A 13,371-nucleotide genomic window follows, 5' to 3' on the forward strand; every position below is an offset into this window, starting at 1 on the left:
CTTGGTAGTTTTTGCACACCAGTTATTTATTTACAGTTATTTATTAAAAAAAAAAAAACACCAAAGCTGTGCTTCATGCAATAATGGAGAACAAACAGGGAAACCCAGCAGAGCCAGCGTTTCCACCAGGAGTACATGGGAAATAGGAAAAAATTGCAGTAAAATGAGGGGGCCAGTCACAAGGCTGTATCAGGTAAAAAAAAAAAAGATGTGACATTTCTGATTTTTGATGCCTTTCTTCATATGTGGTTTGTCTCCAGTTTTGGAGGTAGATGGTTGTAAGGAATAACTTAAAAAGAAGGAGCCCTTGGGAAAGAAAGGGATAAGTAGGAACAGTTAATGGAGAAGATAAAAAAAAAAAAATCTCATAATAGGAGATGCATGTGGCTTTCCTGATTCTGCAAAGTAGTTTTAACCTCTTGTCCTGGGATGAGTGTTTTGAAAGCATGTTCTGCAATAAGTGTGGGTTGGAAATCTCCTTGCCTACCTCTGAACTGGGAGAAGGCATTTCCTTTGGGAAAGAATGTTGGGAAAAATGAGCAAGAAAATGTTCATGACTGTAAGTCAGTACGTGCCACACTAACCCTTCTATCTTTCATTCACATATTTTTATATTTGAATTAAGCAATGCTCCTGTGTGTAGGAGCAAACAATGCCCAGAAGAAATCCCTGAGCAGATGTACAAAAAAACCCCGTAATTCAATGTTGAAACAGATTTAAAGCTGTTTCTACTTATCGTGTCTGATATAAAATGTACATTGCTGATTAATCAAATGTGCCCTGGTTTTGGTAATCTCCTTGTTGATGTATCAGCTGTCCTTTTGCCAGATGAGTGTTAAACATTTGGCTAAAGCTGAATCTATGGCAGTGGGAATTTTATTGGCATGAGCAGAGTTGTGATGCCAGATGTGTTTGGGTTCTGAATGTAAAGGTACAGTGTTACGTGGCTTTATTGTGAGGCTAAAAGCTGTGTGAGATAAATCATGAAAGCAAACCTGTTTATTTCCAAGAAAAATGTGTAATGGATATAAGCATGAGTGTTTCAATTAAAGCTAATGAGTGCAATTTATCACTTAGCTCTGCTTTTCTTTGTTTTGCAGCTCATGGGGCATTCTGAATGGGATCACAAACGAGGACCCAGAGGCTCACAGGTCAGTTGCTCAGTATTTTGTGTTCAATTTTGGCTTTTGCTACATTTGAGGCATTCAAGCAAGTTTTCCATCTGATTTTGGCAAAGTTGTTAATTTTGTTAATATTTGCAGGGTTTGGAGCAATGGAAAAAGGCATAAAACCATGACAGCTTTCATTAATATAATTTTTGAGCTGTAATTCAAACAGTTGAACCAAGACAGAGCTGAGTCATCCACCAGAAAGGTTTTTTAAGTAGCAGAAAGATGGATTAGATGTATGGAGAAAGCATTTCTTACTCAGCTGTCTCCATCAGGACATCAAAGCAATGCAATTTCAAACAGTGTGGGTAGGTTTTGTTTGGTGGTTTGTTTTTTTGTTTTTTTTTTGGTTTTTTTGACCTGACAAACTTGTTAAAACTTGGATGGCTCTCTCACCATGAATCCTTTCATTATTGACCAAGGTGTTGGAACAGTGTGGGGAGGTGCAGAGAAGCCACGTGTAGCCACTGCTTTGCCTTGACCTGTCACTGGAAGGAAATTATGCCAGTAGTGTTAATGGTATCATAATCCATTCCAAAATTACCTCTAGTAACTCTCTCTTGTAATTCTCTATTACAATTGCTGCAAACAAGGCATCATTACCAGTATTGATGTTCAGGAATTTTCCTGCTTGGGTAAAACAGCCTTTCCTATCTAGTGTTGAAAGAACAGAAATACATTATTAGATTACATTATTAGCCTTTTGTACTTGCTTTTACCTCAGGTGAAGGATTTCCACGTGGATACTTTGTACAAATGACAGTCCAGAGGTGTCATAAAAGCATTAAAGGATCTATAACAAGGTGGGAAAAGAAAATTGCAGAATGATAGATCAGTTTGGGTTAGAAGGGACCTTAAAGATCATCCAGTTCCAGCCCTCTGCCATGGGCAGGGACACCTCCCACTGTCCCAGGCTGCTCCAAGCCCTGTCCAACCTGGCCTTGGGCACCTCCAGGGATCCAGGGGTACCCACAGCTGCTCTGGGCACCCTGTGCCAGGGCCTCAGCACTCTCACAAAAAGTAATTTCTACCTAACATTTAATCTAAACCTACTCTCTGGCAGTTTGAAGACATTCCCCCTTGTTCTCTCACTACAGTTCCTGATGAAGAATCCCAAAATGACCCAGCCTTTCTGATTACCTTGTGTTATCCTACTGCCCAGACACAAAAGCCAAGGAAGAAAAGGAGGGAAAGTTTCATTAGAGAGGAGTAAATATGCCTCAGTTTTTCCACTGTAGCTTTAGAGTCTCTCTTTTACATGACTCTGAAAATTGTCTAGATAGGAATAGCATTAAATCTAATTTAATTAAGCTCCTTGAAAGGTTAGGAGAAATTAAGGAGGTTCTGATTTGTTGCAGAATAGAAAAGACTTTTAAAAATCCTTTTGTGGTTCAGTTACATTGTTGCCAGTTTGTGTCCTTTAAAAAATGCACCTGTTGTAAAAAATAAGATCTTGCTGAAAAATAAAGGTGAATGATGTTTTAGATATACTTAAATACCTTAAAACCTAGAAAGGAAAAAAAGGGAAGCAGAATCACTGGTTTATCATAATGTAAAACTAAAATCCACGTAGGAACTCCTGAAGTTACTCTATCAAGACTCATTAAAAAAGCTCTGATTCAGTGAAGGGTTTTTTTGTTGGTTTTTTTTTTTTTTTAAGAGCTAGTAGGTTTTCTATGGCATGTGTTGAAACATGAGGGGAAGCTACTACAGTGCATGTCATACTTCTTAATGGCCCACTTGGAAAACATGTTCCTTTTCTGCACGTGGGAGTGAAATGCAAAGAGCTGGAGCTCCAGGTAGAGATGGATCTCAAATGAAATTCACTGAGGCCTGTGGGAATTTCTGTTTGCAGCACTTTGTCTCGTGATATGCATCTGCAATTCAATAGAATGTTAATGGCACAAGTAAAAAGCTGCCTTCACAGTATTTAACTTGCTCATGGCTGTGACCACCACTGCACTCCCCTTTTGAGACTGCCCACATGTATGTGTATGTATGTTGTAGGATTCCTTTTCTCTTAGAATAATTATACTATTAAGGCTGCTCTAATTAGATTGAATTATAGGTTGCCTTACAAAGAGCGGGGAGTTCCTGGTACATGCTTATTCTTTTTTTTTTTTTTTCCTTTCTTTTTTCATCCCTGAAGACAGCACTGCCTGCTATAAGTGCTCCATGCTGGGAATTTATGGATTTGAAATGAAGCAGGAAGTGCAAAGTGAATTTCATTACATTTCATGCTTAATTTTAAAGATTAATACGTGTTAGAATTAAGAATTTAGGCGTCAAACTTCAAAACTGAGTTCCAAATTAAAGAAATTCCAAATTGTTCAGGAATATTTAATCCACCTGAGGAAATGAGTCTCAAATATATACATGCAATCTGTAGAACCACATCGTGTGAGGGGAAAATATCCATCCCATTTGTAATGTTGGCACGTGCCACAAGAAAGTGTGACTAGCAGAATTCATCCTTGGAATATTATTGCTCTGCAGAAAAAATATGCAAATTGTCCTTTAATCATTCTACTAGAACACAGTGCTTGGTGCTGCCAAGATCTTTCAGGTGGGACCCACGGCACACTTTGTGCACACGTTTTTACGAGGGCTCCTGGATGTGTGGGAGTAATTTGCTGCTCTGACATCAAGACTTGTTTGGCTTGCTGGAGATGTAGGCGTAGCCCCAGAGCCAGTGAAATCGAGCAATCGTTCCTCCAGCGCTGTAAAAGCACGATGGTGGAGAGAGAAGCACGGGTCCAGCCTTTTTAATTCTCTTTAACTATAAGAGCTCTCAATTATACATCCGAGGTGCTGCGTTTTACCCCTCCAGTTCCTAAGCAACAGCTATTTTCAGATTGAGTGCGTCTGGTGTTGTCTACCTACTCCAGGCTCCTTCCTGCGAGGTAGCTGGTGGCTGGAAGCCGGGCTGCTCGCTGCCTCAGCCTCTTGCTGTGGCACTGCAAGGACGCAGATGCTTTAGGGGAGCAGCAGGAGCTGGGCTCTGAGCAGTCTCCACCTGGCAGCTCACAAAAACTTGCGCGCTCCGGGGAGCTCTGCCGTCTACAATGAAGAGCAGGAGTGAGAATTAAGGCTCCTGCCGCTGGTTTGGGACAGAAGCCTTTTTGTCAAGTCTGGCAAAGCCTCCAGAGCAGATTCAGGATGATGAGCCGGAAATCTCTGTACTTGCTGAAGCGCAGGTGGGAGTCCATTCCTGCTGCTGACCAGGTACTGTGCTCTGGGAATCTGTCGTGTCTCAGTGTGCCCTCAGTGCCACTGTAAAGAGGATTACAGTGACCTAACGGGGCTGTAGGGGTTCTCTGGACACAGTGAGAGCCAGCTGCTCGTTATTTGTCGTTATGAATGCTGCAAAACGTTGGTAAAGCTGATTTTGCAAGGGCACGTGTTTGTGAAGGTGGAGATGCCATGGCAGCCCACTAGTGCAGATGCATTTAACCAAAAAAGTCTCCCTGCCTCAAAAAAGGAGACTTTTCTAAAGGCTTTAGGGTATTTTAAACTAAGGGAAGGGTATTTTAAGGGCTAAGGGAAATTGTAGACTACAGTTGGTGCATGACTTTTTGACATTTCATGTCTTTCATATCTTACATACGTGTGTGTGTGTATGAGGTCGCTGGGGCATGGGCAGAGCCTCGGCGTTTTCAGAGTCCTCTTGGTTGATGTGCCATTCCAAGTGTGCTAACCAAGATGAGAGAAAAGCAGGTGCAAACAGAACCTATGTAAACATCTGCTGGGAAAAGCAAATACTGTCTCCAGAAGCAGGACTAAGATGTGATGAATGGCAGTGTGATTAGTATATTTCCTACTTCTTGCTCCAGGCATTCCAAAATTCTCTGGTTTTTTTGCTCAATACTTAGCTTGGGATGTACAGATAATAAAAGAAATAATTACAGAAAGAATATTGGTGAGCTTACAGCTCCACTCTCTTCTCAATCATAATTCCATCTCAGTTTTCCATTTATAAAACAGTTGACTATGAATGGTAGTCTTTATCTGTAGAAAAGAGACAATTGTTTGACAGGAAGAACAGAAATGCCAGTTTTTGAGAAGCATCTTCCTGTGCATTTTTATTAAGAGGGAGAAGGGCTGGGAAGATTACATACCATATTTTATGTAGATTTGAAAGATAACTTGAAACTTCTAGAGATTTCAGAAATATTGTTTGTCAAAAAAAACCCAAAAAACAAAACCATGCTGTCACATTATTAGTCACAATAAAATAATAAGGCATTGCTGATTAATACAATTTTATTGTACTGAAAGGAATTTAATTGATCCAGATCAGTCCAGCATTCTTAAATTTCCTAGAAAAAAAGGATAAATAAATGCTCTGTTAGGAAGTGAGTCATTTGTGTTCTTGTTTCTGTTAAGAAGATGCAGAGACACTAATGTTATTCAAAGGAAAGCTGGTTTTCAGCCTCACTTTTCCAGCATTTCCTTTGAATCACTCTAACCCTAATGTTGCATTGCATCATACACCCTATTGTACCACAGTATGTGGGAAAAATAACTATTCCTCACTTAGGTGTGAGGTGTGCGTGGCTGCACTGAGCTGTGCATCAGTTCCATCAGTCCCCCAAGCCCCCTGCAGGGTTTTAAAAGAGGAAAGGGAATTTCCCTGACCCATCTTGCCACTCTGGGAAAGTGAGACTCAGCAAGTGAGGCAGGTAAATAAACACAGTTAACTTGAGCATAGTGTGACTCTGTAAGGATTGACTGAAGGAAAATGCAGTTTCTGTGCAAGATGACAACCCCAAAGAGGCAACTTGCTGAGTGTTTTAGGCTGGTCCTGTTCACAAGCTGTTGTATAAAAATAACGTCCCTGCCTTTTGGTGCAAATCCATTCTCTAGTCCTTAAAGGGGTTCAGTATCTTACAGTGTTCTAGGCTGACCTGGACAAAATGACTTTATGTTTTGACAGGTAAGCAGTTATATTGCAGGTTGCTCCTCTACTCAGAGTAGATGAAAGATATTTGTGTTAACAAATAACAAAACCTCTCCAAATGGGCTTTTGCCACCTAAAATTAAAACAAAAACCAAACAACAAAAAAAAAAAAAAAAAAAAAAAAAAAAAACTAAAGGAAGGAAATAAAATCAAACTGTAGAAGTGGGATGTTTGGCTTGATCTTGTTCCTGGTGTAAAACAATGTGGCAGGTGTGACTTTTAAGAAAGTGGAAGCTGTAAGTCCACAGTCAAGTTTGATACTCTATTTGAACATACTTTCTGGGGGGTTTTTTAAGTCACAGAGTGATTTTTATTCCTCATCTTGCATTCTCTGCATGAAATCAAATGACACCCAGAACTGTTTAGGCAAGGCTGAGCAGCCTGAGAAGTAAGGGTAGAGAAAAACCAAGAGTGGTTATGAAGTCTACAGACAATATAGTTGGAGGTTGTTGGCTTGGGGGATTTTTTGGAGCTAGGTTGTTATATAATTTTATTTTTGATCTTTTGAGCATTGTTTATGCTCTCAGACACTACATCACAGAGGTCTCCATGGTTTCCAGGCTCTGGTATGACAAAGGAATTTTCCGCTCATTGTTTTGTATTTTATGGGTGTGAAAGAGTGAGGAAAGTAGATTTAACTGGGAACCCTGAATTAGATTTCTTTGGGTTTGGCTGATGAAAAGTGTCTGATCATCGTGTTCATTTTTACATGTGGAAGATATATCTTTATCCTGGGGGTGTTTTGCATGGGTAAATTTAAGCTAAATAGTGAAAAATTAAATACCATCTATTGGCCTCTATTTAACAAACTGTAATATTTCTTAGTTCTTTAATCTTGAATGGCTTTGTCAATAATTCCAGAAGGAATTACTTTTATCTAACTAAGGAAAGAATTTGTGAATGCTTTTCTTCCTTGTCCATCCAGCTGTTCAGATTGCTTGAAAGCCCTCTCTGAAGTTTCAGACAGGGGTTTGGGGAGTAATTCTCTGTTGGTTTTATTTGGTGTGTGTGCCTGAGGATCTTGTTTCTTGGACCCGTCCTAATTTTTTATTCCTGAGAACTGCAACTGAGGATGCTTTCACTGAATGGATATGGATTTAAAATGTTGTGGTAGCCAGATGAGCCAGAGGTGTTAAATATTTGATGTAATGCTGTTGAGTATTTCCACCTACCTGGAATTCCCTATAAATTTCATGAGCTGTAGCCTTTGAGCATAAGTTTGTTTTGATACTGGTCCTAAGACAGGAAAAATCTTCCCACATTTTCCCATGATGAAAACTTCTAATTGTTTCATTGGTGGCAGTGAACTTAAAAACACAAACTAGATTTCCACAATGATGTAAGAAGAACATGACCAATAGTTGCTATAGGGGTTTACATACTTTATATATTTTTATGTATTTTTTAAACAGTCATGTATTTATATATATATATTTTATAGCTGTGGATAGTTGAAAGGAATGTACTATGCAGTTCAATAAAAGCAGTAATATTTTTTTAGATAGGAATTCGTGCTCACAGCAGTGTGAGCAGTGGTAATGCTTTCTGCAGCATTAGATTGTGATGGATTGGTGTAAAACCCATGAAGTGATGCTTCTCTTACCTGCCAGTGATTCACAGCACAGCTGTGCCTAAGGCAGTTTGCATGCACAGTGCAATATCCTGTTCCTTACCATTGATGTGGTAGGTGGGACAGACTTCCACAGGGTTTGTGGAAGGGTGCTCAGCAGCAAATGAACTGATCCTGAGTCATAACTGCAAAATGAAAAACCAAGGGATTTCCTGGGTTTCATATAACATTGCATCATGCAGCCTCCATATCCACAGTGTGCTCACTACAGAGCAGGGTCCTGCTGGGACACGTCACTGCAGTGATCCTTGTACCTAACCAAATCCCTTCTACTTCACCTGAAAACAGTTTACAATTAAAAAAAAAAAAAAAAAGGTTTCCTGTTAAGAATGTTTTTGTGGGTCTTCGCAGTTCTTCATTGTTAATAAAACCTTACATTATCCTTTCATTCAGCTGACAAGCTTTCAAAGCTTTAGTGGCAGAGCAGAGATTTGGAGGGTTTGGGATGTTATGAGAAAGAGGCCTCGTGGCAGGGCTGTGGGCTGGTTGGAATAAGGGGCTGGGGGGGGAGAGTTGCTTTTGCACAGCAGGAAAGGTGCAGAAAGCTGAGCCTGGGATTAAGACACTACCTAGGAAATTCTTCCTTGCTTTCTAATGCAGCAGATGGGTGATGCAGAGCAGAAAGCTATCTCACAGAAATAATCTGCCTCAGATTTGTCCTTGCTTCTCTTGGAATGAGGAGTTGAGGCACAGGCACTCTCTGGGACTGTGGGACCATTTCTTTCTGCCCTGCTGCTCTGAGGTAAGGCAGGACCTGTCATACTGTCACAGCTGTGACCCAGATGATGTGGGCAAACCTCCTGCAACCTTCCACATCCATCACTCACCCCTCGGATGGAGAAAAACCTTTGAAATGGTGTCAGCCACCCTGAGAATCCTCTCTGCTCTCCAATTCTCTGTCTCAAAGTGACTGGCAAGGGGACAGGAGTGGATTGGGAGCTCAGTAATGGCTTTCACTCTGTCATGTCACTATTCTTCATACCTATGCAGGAGCTCAACACAGATTTCCAGAAGTGTTGCCATTCTTCTTCAAAACCCTTCTCCACATTTATTCCTCCCAGATTTGCAGTGCAAGTCCTGCTGCTGGCCAGGCAGTCCAGCTGTGAGGCAGAGAAGCTTGCTGACAACACTCAAATTGTATTTTACTTCATTCAGCGAGCAAGTTCCAGTTCAGGAAGGTTGCAATTTGTAGGATCATAGCCATGCTGCTGATCAGTGCAGTTTGGAAAAGGAATCAGCACTGAAATGCAAACTGGAGTGGGAAATATATGCTGGGGAAATGACTCCTTGAAGAAGCAGCACAGTAGGAGTAAGAAAGTTTGGCACCGTGCCATTTGTCTCGATATTTTGAAAAGCAGAGATCGTGGCAGAAGCTGATAATTGTCCTTTTTTCCCCCTTTTTTTTTCCTTTCCCAAGCTTTTTTTCCTCAGGCTGGGGAGTGCATGTCCACTGGTGTGGTGCAGATATGGATTGCCTATGGCAATTGCAAGGAGAAGATGGGATTGTGAGCTGTCACCATTTGGAGCAGAGGAAAGAGATTTTTTTCCATCTGGGGTGATCAGACTCCTGAAACACACCTGAATCTCCCTGCATTTTCCTCTCTTCCTGGCAGTTTTCATAATTTAATTTTTAGCAGTTTTCATAATTTTGTTAACTCGTTTGTTTTCAGAACCCTGACTTTTATATGGTGTGATTTTCTGAGTAAAGGTTATCTTTCTCCGTTGCCTTTTATAAATTTAGAGTCTTAAGGTCTTCAGGTTAAGCAATTTTGTTCATGTGCTTTTTGGGGGGGGGGGGGTTGTTGGTTTGGGTTTTTGGGGAGTGTTTGTTTGTTTGCTTTGGATATTTTTTGTTTTGTTTTCTAGTTGCAAACTTAGGGAAAAAAAAGTTTGCTGGATTTAAGGGGATGTGAAATTTATTGGCATCTGATGGTTAAAGTTGCTGGCTACCTTTAAGACCCATAAACTTACCCCTGAAATTCAAGTGCTCTGCTTTAGCACGGGCTAGAATTCTCTGCAGGTTTTCTGGTTGCAAATCTCTCTGAATTGCCAAAATAGAGGCATCTGTATGCCAGTCTCTGAAACAAAAGCTACACTGAGAATGTTCTGAGACCAGAGTGGGGCACCTCAAAAGGGGTGAGTAGTTAAAAATGAGTATAACAGTGTCCCTTAGTCTCCTGGAAATGCCTGTGCTGGATAAAATTTTCCAAATACAGGCTGACTGTTGCAAGGGGAAATGTCAGTGCAAAAGTTCAGACCTGAAAAAGTTTTAAGCAACTGCAAACAGGGTCTTAGGAAGGGAGGGATGGCTAAATTAATAATGACTGATACAGTCAGATGCTTTGTAATGAAAAAAAAAAACACACCCCACATTAAAATTAGGTAGCACTGGAGCTTTTGTGATGATAGAAGACTGCATTTTAGTTCCTGACAACTTTGCAAAGCTGAGAGTAGTGTCACAAGGTGCTCTTTCAATTTCCTGTAACAACTTAATTTTCACTTACAGCCCACGTGCATTCCAGGTATTTGTCACCTTCCCAAGTGCATTTTTTAACACAGTTGTTGCAAAATTTTAGCTTCCTCTATTCAGAGATGAACCCAATTATGGAAGGAATGTCATTAATGTATTTCATTTTTTACTGAGCAGGGCTTATTCCTAGTCTTCAGCCAGTGTGTTTCCACTGGCATGTTAATAGTAGCATCACGGGGGGATGTGGGCTGCCCTGACCTTCCTTACTGAGCTTCCACAATGCCATTCTTGTTGGAAGATGTCTTTGGTAATGAGGACAAAATGAACTGGCTGATTTCATTCTATAATGGAAACTTCATTTTAAAAGCATTTTTATTAGTATTGGTTTGTTTTGGCTTTTTTTTTTCCCCCTGAGCTTTGTGTCCATACTGAGGGAGATATGTATGCTTGAGCTGCTGCTCTCTGGGATAGTTTTAAAGAATAAGTAAGTGAAAGTATTTCCTATTGTTCTTTCCTTGCAAGAAAACATGGTGAATTCTCTAGCAGCTCATTTTATGAGTTCCCCAGTGGAAAAGCTCACAGCTGATCAGCTCTGCTCTCAACAGCAGATGTTCTTTTTCTTGACTTCAGTAGTAAGCTATAATTTTGTTCTGTGTCTGACGGATCAGTGTTCAAAATTTCAAAATGAGTTATTGGAGCAGCCTCCTGGGATTTTTGAATAAGCTAGAGCTGGAGTAAATCTTAAAGTCAAGTCATGAAAAAGAAAATTTAATGTCGGGTTGGATTTTAGAGATCAAAGGTTCGTTGTGTAATGGCTCTGCATTGCTCCATTTTCAATTCCTGAATAACCTTGAATGTGACAAGAGCAGTATGAATTCTTACAGTCCATAAAGGAAGGCTGGAGATTATAAGGTGTTGAATCTGGAGTTCATAATTATCAAGTTGCTGGTCTTTATGCAGGGCTAGAAAAGCTACTGGTTATGGTGAGTAGACAAGCCCTTAGAGGGGAGATAGAGGCATCAATTACTGAACTGCAAAAAAGTGAAAAAGCCCACAACATTTAGCATGAGAAAGGTGTCTTTGTTAATAACCTGGATGATGGACAGGCTGCACCCTTAGGAAATGTGCAGGTGTTACAGAGCCAGGGGCAGTGGCTGCTACAGGGGGTGCTGGTGCTGCCATTCAGAGGGACAGGTGGAGCAGGGGGACAGCAGGATCCTTGCTCAGCTCAACACGAGGGCACAAAGTCCTCCCACACCTCAGGAGACATAACTGCAGGTGCCAGCACTGACAAGGGGCTGACTGGCTGGGGAGCAGAAGGACCTTGGGGGTCCTGGTGGACACCAAGCGTGTCCTTATGGCAAAGAAAGCCAGCAGCTTCATGCTGGGAATTGCCAGCAGGCTGAGGGAGGGGATCCTTTGGTTCAGCTGAGACACACCTGCAGTGCTGGGCACAGCTCTGTGCCCTGCAGAACAAGACACAGAAATACTGGAGCGTGTCCAAAACAGGACCACAGAAGGGATTAAGGGGCTGGAGCATCTGTCCTGTGAGGAGAGGCTGAGAGAGCTGGGGCTGCTCAGCCTTGAAAAAGAGAAGGCTCAAGAGGATCCTGTGAATGTGTATGAATACCTGGTGTGAGAGTGAAGGAGATGGAGCCAGACTCTTCTCAGGGGTGCCACTGGATAAGAGCCAGTGGACACAAGCTAAAATACAGGAATTCCAGTTTAAAAATAGACAGGAACTTGTTTAATCTAAGGGTGACCAAGCACTGGAATGGGTTACCTGGAGGGGTTATGGAGCCCTCATCCTTGGAGATAGTCTTTGTTCTCCCCCTGCACCTCCCCCCACAAACACACAAAATTCATGAGGAGGCAAAGAAAGCTCTAGATGGAAAAGTGAAGCCAGGAAAAAATCTCTCCAAACAGAGCTGGGGCTATATTAAAAACCAGCTACCAAGGTAGTGATTTAAAACATGTATTCTCTTTTCAGCCTACATGGATAGTACTTTGGTAGAAATCCAGACAACCTTTCTGTTTCCAGTAGCTTTCCTTCTGAAGCACAAGAGCTCAGTTCTCTAAAAATGAGGAAAATATCATTGTAAATACTGTCTATTCTGGTATCTGAGAAAAAAAAAAAAGAGATTTTCTGTCATGTACAGTTTTGAAAGTTCATATTCTGTTCTCACATACATGCCCTTGGCTTCAGAGCAAACCCCACACTCAGCATTTTCAGTTTTCACATCCAGGGTAGAGAGACCTGAATCTTCAAAGTTAGGTGATGGATGTGAACAGAAATGTGGAGTGGCAATAAGCTTTTGTGTCATATTACCGTGGACCAATTTTTATAGGTGTCTAAAAATAATAACTCTGTGCATATTGAGATTGTGTTTTAGGACTCCTGGAGGGCTTCATGTGCTTGCTTCTTTTAAATTAACAGTTGGAGTTGAGTGAACAATCTGCAAATAATTATTTTAGATTAAATTCTTCATTAAAATGCAGAATAGGAGGGGGGCTTAGCTGACAAGAGAAGCTGCAGTACTGCTTTCTATTCCTTACAACTCTGTGGGATGTGAAAGTGATGAACAGCTGAAGTCAATGATTAGAATCTTCAAGGACCAACGTTGCTTTTGAGACAGCTCTGTCTCAGAATGGTGATTTTGCTGGGATTATGATGTGGCTGCATTTTCATCACAGAAACAGCCCCTGGACAAAATCACCCTGTAGGTTTTGACTCGTTTCCATCCAGACAGGAGTTGTTAAAATGTACACGTGGCTCCTGTGTGTAGCTGCCACCTCCTGTCTTACAGACAGTCACCAGGTTTGGTTTTTGAGCTACTGCTAAAGCATTAATCCATGATGGATGCTGCTTGGTTTTGGAGAAGCACAGGGCTCGGGGTGTCCTCCACCAAAGCACACTGTGACAGTGGATCAACAGCTCACTGGTGATGAGCTCCCCCAGCAGGTTTAGGCTCATGCTGAGCAGTGCACATTTTCTCCTGAGGATCAAGTGGAGCGCGGAAGAGGAGCAAAAGTAGAAGCTGAAATGGAAGTGCTTTGAGGGGTGTGAGCATGTAAGGCACACTGATTTATCCTGCACCAGTCACAGAGTAAATCCCTTCATCTCTTGATGTGTGGTGTGTCC

At 41.3% G+C, this 13,371-nt stretch overlaps 1 protein-coding gene across 1 annotated transcript in view; it reads left to right on the forward strand.

Moving 5' to 3' along the window:
- Positions 1-13,371, forward strand: part of PDE3A (phosphodiesterase 3A) — a 223,594-nt gene that overhangs the window by 145,175 nt on the left and 65,048 nt on the right. The window contains exon 2 of the mRNA XM_053978622.1: positions 1,101-1,151. Within this exon, the coding sequence (XP_053834597.1) occupies positions 1,101-1,151 (51 nt within the window). The remainder of the gene's footprint in view (positions 1-1,100; positions 1,152-13,371) is intronic.

The sequence above is a fragment of the Vidua macroura genome, chromosome 5 (genome assembly GCF_024509145.1).
Source record: "Vidua macroura isolate BioBank_ID:100142 chromosome 5, ASM2450914v1, whole genome shotgun sequence".
In the NCBI taxonomy this organism is placed as follows: domain Eukaryota; kingdom Metazoa; phylum Chordata; class Aves; order Passeriformes; family Viduidae; genus Vidua; species Vidua macroura.